The sequence below is a fragment of the Zingiber officinale genome, chromosome 11A (genome assembly GCF_018446385.1).
Source record: "Zingiber officinale cultivar Zhangliang chromosome 11A, Zo_v1.1, whole genome shotgun sequence".
NCBI classification, from domain to species: domain Eukaryota; kingdom Viridiplantae; phylum Streptophyta; class Magnoliopsida; order Zingiberales; family Zingiberaceae; genus Zingiber; species Zingiber officinale.
Genome location: NC_056006.1, coordinates 59,572,110 through 59,583,381, shown reverse-complemented (window position 1 = coordinate 59,583,381; position 11,272 = coordinate 59,572,110). Strand labels below are relative to the sequence as shown.

The window sequence follows — 11,272 nt, the reverse complement described above, 5'->3', positions numbered from 1 at the left end:
ACTTTTGTAGGGTAGAGTCAAGCCTGCCACCTCCAGATGAAAAAGAGTAGTTAATTAAATAAATCAAGAGCATGCATATATCTATGATCTTTTCCCACACCATCAGAGGTTGCCGAACGCACTCGTGCGAGCTTTTGATCATTCATCTCCTCCTTCCCCTCCATCGTCATCATCAGTGCTAGCTAGTGACTGTAAGTCCCACGCTAGCTTTGACTGTTTACCGAGCCCCGCAGTTATATATACCCCACTCACCCTCCACTTCTTCATCCTTCCATCCATCCAGCGACTCACTAGTCTCATCTCTTGTGTTTGGCCATGGCGGAGGCCGGCGGAGGGAAGAGGATCTGCGGCATGCCGGAGAAGGTGCAGCTGCACGTCGCCATGCTCGCGCTGCAGTTTGGCTACGCCGGTTTCCACGTCGTGTCCCGGGCGGCGCTCAACATGGGGATCAGCAAAGTCGTCTTCCCGGTCTACCGCAACATTATCGCCTTGATCCTCCTTGTCCCCTTCGCCTACTTCCTGGAGAAGTGATTAACTTCTGCAATTTGAAGAGCATTGATCGACCGAACGTTAGTATATGCATGCTTTGGTAATTTATTAACCTTGTCTTGGATTAATTATTGCAGGAAAGATAGGCCGCCCATGACGCTCTCCTTCCTCACCCAGTTCTTCCTCCTCGCTCTGTGCGGGTAAGTTTCAATTTCCACGTTTGGGCTAGTTGTTCGACCTTGAGGACGCTGATCGATAGAATTCATGGAATCAGGATAACGGCGAACCAGGGATTTTACTTGCTTGGCCTTGACAACACTTCTCCCACCTTCGCCTCCGCCATTCAGAACTCTGTTCCTGCCATCACCTTCGCCATGGCCGCCGCCCTCAGGCAATTAATTATTCTAACTACTTAGTTCATCCCCAGCTTGATGCGTTCGTGTGTAAAGTTTTTTATCTTTTGCTTCAACAATGAAGAATCGAGAAGGTGCAGCTCAACCGGCGAGATGGCATCGCGAAGGTGGCCGGAACGCTCGCATGCGTCGGCGGCGCCACCATCATCACGCTTTACAAAGGGCCATCCATATTCAGTCCCATGGCGCTGAACTCGGTAGCGGCGCCTGCCATGGCGGAGGGGAAGAACTGGACGCTCGGCTGCGTCTACCTCATCGGCCACTGCTTGTCGTGGTCGGGGTGGCTGGTGCTCCAGAAGCCGGTGCTGATGAAGTACCCCGCCAGGCTCTCCGTCACCTCCTACACCTGCTTCTTCGGCGTCATCCAGTTCCTCATCATCGCCGCCTTCATCGAACGCGACGCCGACGCTTGGGCCTTCCACTCCGGCGGCGAGCTCTTCACCATCCTATACGCCGTAAGCATGCGACTAACAAACAACCCATAATCAACCGATGCACATGACAAGTCTCAAACACGGATTACGTGCAGGGATTTGTTGCATCTGGAGTCGCCTTCGCTGTCCAAACATGGTGCATCGACAGGGGAGGCCCTGTGTTTGTGGCCGTGTACCAGCCAGTTCAAACTCTGGTGGTTGCAATTATGGCCTCGATCGCGTTAGGGGAGCAATTCTACCTCGGCGGGTATTAATATCAATTTTCTTTCTCTCCATCAAGCAATAAACATTGCATTAATTGCAAGCACCTGCTAAAGTCGTTCTTTAATTGGTTTCCTTCCTAATGAATTCGTGTAGCATCATTGGAGCCATCTTTATCATTGCTGGCCTCTACCTGGTACTGTGGGGCAAGAGCGAGGAGAGAACCTTTGCGACTAAGGAGGCATCCACTATCTCTTCTGGTCGCGAGCATGATGGCATCAGACCAACAACTGCCTCCTTCATCAAAGCTTCTTCCAACCTCACTCAGCCACTGTTGCCCTCATCCACCTCTGAAACTGTTTGATCTGATCTGTAAGATTGCCTAGGTTTTCTAAGATTCCTGATGGAGATCTCATGAGAAATATGTAACTGCTTGTTATGCTGTTATAAGAAGCTATGAAGTGTGGTTTTGGTTTGCTTGAATTAAGATCGTATTATATTGTTGCATCAATACAACTGCAAAATGACAAAGAGAACAAGGCATATTGCAGTTGTATGTACTCAATATTGTTGCTATGGACATGACACTGTAGTGGATTTCTTCCCTATCATATCGACTGTGTCTCACTGCAACTAGACCTACATAATTAACCTTTTTCTTTCTTGAATCTTTGACCTAATCATAAATTAACAATCACTTTCTTACCAGTGGCCTGAGCACAAACCCAGCTGTCTTTAGCCCTTTGGCTTCTCATAATCTCTCTCTTTCGTACTTGTCACTTTACTGAATTATTTTGATGGGCCAAACCACCATTAGATCTAGTGACCATTGGATCTGAAAAATATTTTTAGATCATATGGGCTGTTGCTAGTGGGGTGAGGAAACAAACAAAGGGAACTGCTTCGATGTTTCCAGATGAAGTGGGGGACTAAAAGCTACATACAAGCTGCTTGACAATTGTCAGCTTCCAGAAATGAAATACGTGAATGAAGCATTCATTTGATGCCTTTTCTTTTGAGTATGTTTATGTATTCATGCGCTAGAAAACGCAATAGAATTAATAGTTATAAAATTTCAGATATTAATAGTTGACAGGTTGTCTTCTGTACGGCCCTGTGTCACATTTATTCCACACATGACTACGACTTGTAGGACAATACAAGGTCAAAAGTAATGGTCCTACTCTCCATATATATATAGCATAGACCGTGAGCGATGCATAGACATTTTGTGTACGACCGTGAGCGACGCATAGACATTTTGTATGAGACCGTGAGCGACGCATAGACATGGCATTGCCAGCTCGATTCCTTTACAAATAAAATATATCATTTATTCTCTCTCCCCTCCCGCATGCAGTTCAAAACCATGTCATAAGAAATTATTCAAATTAAAATTAAAATCTCCCTCGCCGCTCACCCTCTCTCGCTCTCTCCGTCTCCATCGTCTGTCTTCCGGCCGATCTCACAAGCCGTCGGGAAAGTTTAATATTAAAATATCTCCCTTGCCGCTCTCTCTCTCCCTCGCTCGCTCCCTCTGTCGTCCGTAGTCCGTCGGACGTTGTCTCTCGGCCCTCGCGCTCCCGGTGGGAAAGTTTCACCAGCGTCTCTAATCGCATAGCTGCTGCGAGAGCTTACCACCTTTCTCCATTCACAATGGTAAGTTGTTTCATTTTAATTTCACAATCCACACCGTTATAGCCTACAAATATTAGAAGGATTATTGCTATAACATTCAGGGATGACGCTTTGTACAAATGATTGCAAGCTACAGCCAAGTGGGCTGCAACGTAGCTGCTACATGTTGGAGTAGCCATTTGATAAGTCATTTTTTGGCAGCTACAATTGCTAGCATATATTACCCCTAGAAATATATCAGCTGTTGGGTGCTAGTTGGAATTCCATTCTGTTTCCCTTGTTCAAAAATTTATACAAGAACAGAACTTTTCCTAGCAGCCATGTGCTCTACAGAAGTTAAACTTGGATTTCGAACGAAACTTAACACTTTTAATCCAAGTTATTCTTTAGAAGTTAAACTTGGATTGGATACGGAACTTAACAATTTTACTCCAAGTTCAACCTATGTGTTCTTCAGAAGTTAAACTATATTACAGAAGTTGATTAAATATCTATTTCAAAGATTGGCTTCCAGGTTAAACATGGCGAGACACTTGGACTTCTTGGGTATGGGATCATCCACCACTTCCTAGAAAACCTTTTAAAGAAATTGAATATTTAAATTGTTAGACTGTATACTAAAAGTCTAGCTTTTTGTATAAATATTTAAGAATCACATTGATCAAATGCCTACATTTATATGCTAAGTGTAGTTGTTCAATTAATTTATATTGTAGATAACATGGTGTGTGATGTCACATACAGAAGATCATGTTATAAATTCCTTATAAATTATAAACAGTAGCTCACGACTGAGATGGAAAGGAACAAATCATTGGAATAGTCGTAGTGTGATTAGGTATTAGTTTATCTTGACTGATAATTTACACTAGTACACTATGAGTGTATTGAGCAAGACCATTTAAGGTAAGTTCTTTTTATACTGACTGAATAAAAGAACAAGACCTTTATTATTATGGAAGTGTGTGCTCTTAATCCTGATATAATAACAAGCACATATATCTAGTATTTATTTCTTTGATTTATCAACGGGTGAGATTTAGTTCGATAAATCAAGAGGCTCAATAAGTTGGGAAATGATATTATTTATAGTGTGTGTTGTTGATTATAGAAGGAAACTGTGCCCTAGTAATCTAGGTTGATAATGTCCCCAAGGGGAGCTCATAAGGATTGTCATATAAACTCTGCAAGTGGACTTAGTCCGACATGACAATAAGGTTGAGTGGTACTCTTGGACTAAGATATTAATTAAAGTGAGTTGTCAGTAACTCATTTAATTAGTGGACATTCGACATCTTAAACATAGGGAGATTTACACACTCATGATAAGAAGGAGCCCATATAGTAATATATGGGATTGGTGCGGTAGTTCAATAATAACTCTTTAGTGGAATGAGTTATTATTGATGAACTCGAGTTGTGTGTTCGGGGCGAACATGAGAAGCTCAAGTTCATCGGGAGACCAAAACCAATGCCTCCTCTCGGTCCTTGTCGTAGTCTCTTAATTATAAAGTGTTAGACCCACCCATACCCACCTTTTTACCCATCCTAGGTGGCCAGCCAAGCCATGCTTGGAGCCCAAAGCAAAGGCCGACCACATAAAGGCTTGGATGGATCAAGTGGTGGTCGGCCCTAGCTTGGAGTCCAAGCTTAGGTGGCCGGCCACAATAAATTAAAAGAATTTTATTTTTTAAAATCTTTCCTTATGTGGAATCCATGGTTTTAAATGAGAGTTTAAACTTTAAATCTTTACTTTTATAGTTTTCAACAAAAGATTAAGAGAAAGGTTTGATATCTTTCCTTATTTGTAGTTAAAAGGAAGATTTTAATTTTTGATAAAACTTTCCTTTTTTTAAACCATCCTCATGATTTTAAAAGAGAGTTTTAAAATTAAATCTTTCCTTTTATAGTTTCCTTGTTTGTAGATTGAAAGGAAGATTTTAATTTTAGAGAAAACTTTCCTTTTTGTAAATCATCCATATGTTTTAATAGAAAGGTTTTAATTTATAAAATATTCTTTTTATAACCAACCATGAAGGGAATTTTTAAAGAGAAATTTTTATTTTAAAAATTTTTGGAAACAAATTAGGAAATTTTAATTTTTGTTTAAAACTATCCTTGGATGGAGGATCATGAGGTGGCTAGCCAAGTAGAAATAAGAAAGGAAATATTAATTAAATTTTCCTTTCATTGGCAAAGAGGATAAGGAAGGTTTTATTTAAATTTTCCTTATTTGCCAAGGCCAAGGAATATAAAAGAGAGGGTAGAGGTGCCTCACCAAAGAATAACCTATCATCTATTATTCCTCTCTTCCTTGTGGTGTCCGGCCCTCATCTTCTTCCTCTCCTCCTTTTCTTCTTCATTGGTGGCCGGCGGTATCAACCCTTAAGGAGCTTGTTGGTGGCCAGATTTTGCTTGGAGAAGAAATAGAGAAAGGAGACTTTGTTTCTTTGCATCCCTTGGAGCTTGGTTGGTGGCCGAAGACCTTCATCTCTAGGAGATTCTTGGTGGCCAAAACTTGCAAGGAGAAGAAGGAGGCTTAGGTAGATTCTTGTCTCAGTAGATCGTCGCCCACACGACGTCCGAGATAAGAAGAGGAATATGGCAGAAGATCGTGAGGTCTATAAACTATAAAAGGCATAACTGGTTATTAGTTTCCGCATCATGACTAGTTCATCCTTTTATTTAGATCTTGAAATACCAAACACAAGAGACTTGTGATTCTAGGTTTCGGATTTGTTTCGAATTTGTGTTTCATTCTTTTATTTTTCGATCTTGTAATTCGATTGTTCTTTTTTGGTTAAACTGAGGGTAACTATAAGGAAATTAAATATTGAATTTTGTTAAAAGGCTTTGTCGAGGCAGTGGTGGATGTTCCCATACCCAAGAAGGCTAAGTGCTCGCCATGTTTGACCTGAGAGCTGATTTTTGAAATAAATATTTAATTAAATTTGTAACATAGGTGGATTTGGATCTATAATGTTACGTATCGTTTGCGATCCAAGTATAAACCTCTAAGAATAGATAAGTTAAATTTGGAATCAATAATGGTAAGTTCCGTTTACGATTCCGAATTTAATTTCTAACGAACACAATAGGTTGTTAGGAAAGGTTCAGGACTTGCACAAAATTTTTATACAAGGGAACTGGTACGATATTCACAGAAGCAACCAACAATTGGTATTAGAGCTAGGGTTTGCCTCTGTGTGTTTGGTTTTCAGTTTAATTATGCACATGTCATACATATTTTAGGAAGGATAATAGTACGATATGCTAACTCTGTGGTTGCAGGCTCCAACTATTATGACTTAATGAGATTGTGTGTGATTGAACCCTTAGACATGTTAAGGGCATTTTATGTGTGTGCATGATTATATTTATTAAATACAGCAGGAGCTGTATTAGCCCTAGGATTTTATATTTTTTTGTTCGATCTAGAGGCGCAGAGGGTACTATTGGAGCACTAGAAGCGCAGCAGAAAAAGGAAGCTCGATGGATCCGACGACATGAACCCTAGGGCTGGCAGCACACGGAGGACAGTGATGGAAGAAGCCATAATAGTTGGAAAATTAATTTCCATATTTATTGCTTTTATTTATTGTGATGTGTGTGTGCATGTGATGTGTGCTTACATGATAAAATCCTCATCTTAAATAACTAAGTGGGAGAGGGATTAGTAGATAAATTCCACGGTCTCCATTACTGGTTTGTAAGTGATGCGACAAACTTGCGTGTTGGCTCTGAGTGCCTCCCTCCCCATCGGATGAGTTTGTTTGCAGATCACTAGATCAAACTTCCTTTATGGATGGTTATAGGAAATTATTTAGGAGCATGTGATCTTCTCCATCTGAAGGGGCACAATCCTATTTAATGAACTAAGTATCAAATAATGGTATACACTTAAGTACATTTAATAGTATCCTCCCATCGGAGTCACTGCTATTATTTGTGCAACTGAAGGAAAAACCAACTATTAATTTTATTTGTCATAAAGTTAGGTTGACAAGAATAAAATTAATGGGTAAAACCTCCTCTTACAAATGTTTGATTTTGTATACATTCACACTATCCTGGCATACAAAATTCATGGGGATTTTGAAGTGTTGGTCTTGACCAAATATTTTTGTGATTCTTAGGATTTCAAATGTTTGTCAATACCCTAGCTGTTATACTATAGAATAGACTTAGTAGTCCCAATTATAATGATTGGAAACAAAACTTGGACGCTAAGGTGGACTGTCCTCTCAGAACTGAAAACAATAAAAGTATATTTTATTCATTAGTTGTTGAAACATGTTTAGTGGTATTATCTACCGGTACCTGGTGTATAGATACGGGAGCTACTAATCATGTCTGCAATTCATTGCAGGGGTTCCAGGAAACCCGACAACTATATGAAGGGAAAATCACCGTCTACATGGGCACTGCTACAAAAGTAGCAGCTGTTGTAGTGGGAGATGTTTATCCTCTGATAGAAATAAAACATGGATTTTGAGAAATTGTCTTTGCGTACCAAGTTTAGAAAGAAATAGATTTCAGTTTCTAAACTATTCAAAGAACTTGATATTCTGCCTCTTTTGATAAAAAAGTTGTTATCAAGAAAAATAGAGAAGTTATCTATTCTGGTACGTTGGTTGGCAATTTATAATCCAATAACTCGCACTATGTAATAAATGGAAATTAATAACACATCTCCTAACTCTAATAAGAGAAAGAAATCTTCGGAAATGAACCAATCATATCTTTGGCATCTAAGACTAGGTTATATTAACTTGAGTATGATTCAAAGGATAATAGCCGATGAACTTTTGGGTTCATTGGTAGTGAAAATCTTTCCAACCTGCGAGTCTTACTTGGAAGGAAAAATAACCAAGAGGCTTTTAAGTCTAAGGGGTATAGAGTAAAAGATGTGTTGGAATTGGTTCATTCTGATTTGCGTGGATCTATGACTATCCAGACAAGAGATGGTTTCGAATATTTCGTCTCTTTTATAGACGACTATTCAAAATACAGGTACATTTACTTGATAGGCTCCAAGTCTAAGTGCTTTGATAAATTCAAAGAATACAAGGATGATGTAGAGAAACGTCATAGTAAAAGTATCAAGAGACTACGGTCAGATCGTAGTGGCGAGTACCTCTTAGGAGAGTTTAGGAGTCACTTATCAGAAGACGGGATTCAATCCCAACTGACTGCACCTAGTACACCCCAACAGAATGGTGTGGCAGAACGAATGTATAAGACTCTTATGGAAATGGTTAGATCTATGATGAGTGAATATAGTACCTTCTAAGTTAGAACCCTCTACTCTCATAGAATTGTAGAATAGGTGTAAGCCTAGTCTGAAGCATATTCAGATTTGGGGTAGTCCACTACATGTGCTGAAGGGAGACACTAATAAGTTGGAATAGGAGTTCACTTGTTTGTGGGTTATCCTAGAGAAACGAAAGGAGGTTTATAGTCCTAAAAATCAGAAGGTCATTGTTAGCACCAATGCCCGATTTTTAGAAGAGGACTATGTAATGAACCATAAGCCTATAAGTAAATTTGTTCTTAAGGAAATAATAAAAGACACGTCTAATCTAGTACCAACTGTACAAGATGAGATACCACAAGAAACTGCAACACGTGTCACAAATGATGCACAATTACAGATAGTGCCTTGTCATAGTGGGAGGGTTGTTAGGCAACCTGAAAGATTCATGTTTTGGGAGAGTCTTTAGACTTGATCCCTTGTGAACATGAACCTGATTCCCGGATATATGATGAAGCGCTCCAAGATAAAGATGCAACATCTTGGCAAAGAGCAATGAATACATAATTAGAATATATGTATTCTAATAAAGTTTGCGAGTTTGTAGAATCATCAAATGGTGTAAAAGCCATTAGGTCTACAATGGGAAAAGAGGGATAGACGGGAAGGTGGAAACTTTCAAAGCAAGGCTTGTTGAAAAAGGAAACCTTTTCACCGGTAGCCATGTTTAAGTCTATCCGGATTCTTTTACCTTTTGCTGCTCATATGGATTATGAGATTTGGCAAGTGGATGTCAAGACAACTTTCCTTAATGGAAGTCTTGAAGAAAGCATCCATATGAAGCAACCAGAAGGGTTCATTGCAAAGGGCAAAGAGCATCTTGTGTGCAAGCTCAATCGGTCTATTTATGGGCTGAAGCAAGCTTCAAGGTCTTGAAACATCTGGTTTAATGAAGTAATCTAGTCGTATGGATTTATTCAGTGTTCGGATGAGTCTTGCGTATACAAAAAATGTGATAGAAACGTGGTGGAATTTCTTGTACTATACGTAGATGACATTTTTGATAGTTGGAAACAATATCAAAGTGTTGTCGGAAGTAAGGGTATGGTTGTCCAAGAAATTTGATATGAAGGACTTAGGAGAATGCACACATATTTTCGGGATCAAAGTAATAAGAGATCACAAGAAAAGAACGTTGTGCTTATCCCGAGCTTCATATATCGATACTATCCTAGCTCATTTTAGCATACAAGACTCCATGAAAGGTTTTTCTACCTTTTAGGCATGGAGTATATTTATCTAAAGAGATGTCTTTGAAGACATCAAAAGAGATAGAAGAAATGAAGGCAGTTCCTTATGGTTCAGCTGTAGGAAGCCTAATGTATGCTATGAACAAGATCAAATATCTATTTTACCGTGGGCATGGTTAGAAGATTTAAAAGTAACCCAGGATTGGGGCATTGGACTGCCGTAAAGCATATATTAAAGTGCATGAGAAGGACTAGAGATTATATGCTAGTTTACAAGGCTGATGATTTGATCCCTGTGGGTTACTCAGATTTTGACTTCCAATTAGATAAGGACAATAGTAAGTCGACCTCGGGGTTTTGTGTTTACTTTAGGAGGTGAAGTCATAACTATAGAGGAGTGTTAAGCATAGATGCTTTTTCAGACTCCACCATAGAAGTTGAGTATGTGGCAACCTCTGAGGCAGCCATAGAAGTTATATGGCTCAGAAACTTCATGATGGACTTAGATATGATTTCTGGTTTGCCCAAAAATTATTACAAATTATTGTAATAATAGTGGCGCAATAGTAAACTCAAAGAAACCATAAGTCCATAAGGCAAGTAAACACAATAGAGCGCAAGTACCACCCAATATGAGACATCATATAACGAGGAGAAGTTGTTGCTGCCTAGATTGCATCAAGTGATAACCTGGAAGATACTTTCACTAAGGCCTTTAAGGCAAGAGCTTTTGATAGGCATGTTGAAGGGTTGAGAATCAGATGTATGGCAGGATATATGGCAGAATAGTTTTTTAGTATAAGTGAGAGATTGTTAGAGTGTATATTAAAAGTCTAGCTTTTTGTATAAATATTTAAGAATCACATTGGTCAAATGCCTACATTTATATGCTAAATGTAGTTGTTCAATTAATTTATATTGTAGATAACATAGTGTGTGGTGTCACATACAGAAGATCATGTTATAAATTCCTTATAAATTATAAACCGTAGCTCACGACTGAGATGGAAAGGAACAAACCATTGGAATAGTCGTAGTATGATTAGGTATTAGTTTATCTTGACTGATAAATTACACTAGTACACTATGAGTGTATTGAGCAGGGCCATTTAAGGTAAGTTCTTTTTATACTGACTGAATAAAAGAACAAGACCTTTGTTATTATGGAAGTGTGTGCTCTTAATCCTGATATAATAACAAGCATATATATCTAGTATTTATTTCTTTGATTTATCAACGGGTGAGATTTAGTTCGATAAATCAAGAGGCTCGATAAGTTGGGAAATGATATTATTTATAGTGTGTGTTGTTGATTATAGAAGGAAACTGTGTCCTAGTAATTTAGGATGATAATGTCCCCAAGGGGAGCTCATAAGGATTGTCATGTAAACCCTGCAGGTGGACTTAGTCTGACATGACAATAAGGTTGAGTGGTACTACTCTTGGACTAAGATATTAATTAAAGTGAGTTGTCAGTAACTCATTTAATTAGTGGACATTCGACATCTTAAACACAGGGAGATTTACACACTCATGATAAGAAGGAGCCCATATAGTAATATGAGATTGGTGCGGTAGTTCAATAATAACTCT

The 11,272-nt window shown here is 39.1% G+C and overlaps 1 protein-coding gene across 1 annotated transcript; it reads left to right on the top strand.

Moving 5' to 3' along the window:
* The first annotated feature begins 233 nt into the window (after positions 1-233).
* On the top strand, positions 234-2,020 carry LOC122032569 (protein WALLS ARE THIN 1-like). Its single transcript, XM_042591875.1, has 6 exons — positions 234-527; positions 627-689; positions 764-880; positions 967-1,357; positions 1,432-1,583; positions 1,694-2,020. Exons 1-6 carry the CDS (start codon positions 316-318, stop codon positions 1,899-1,901), a joined length of 1,143 nt encoding a protein of 380 aa, XP_042447809.1. The 5' UTR covers positions 234-315; the 3' UTR covers positions 1,902-2,020.
* Positions 2,021-11,272: the final 9,252 nt, after the last annotated feature.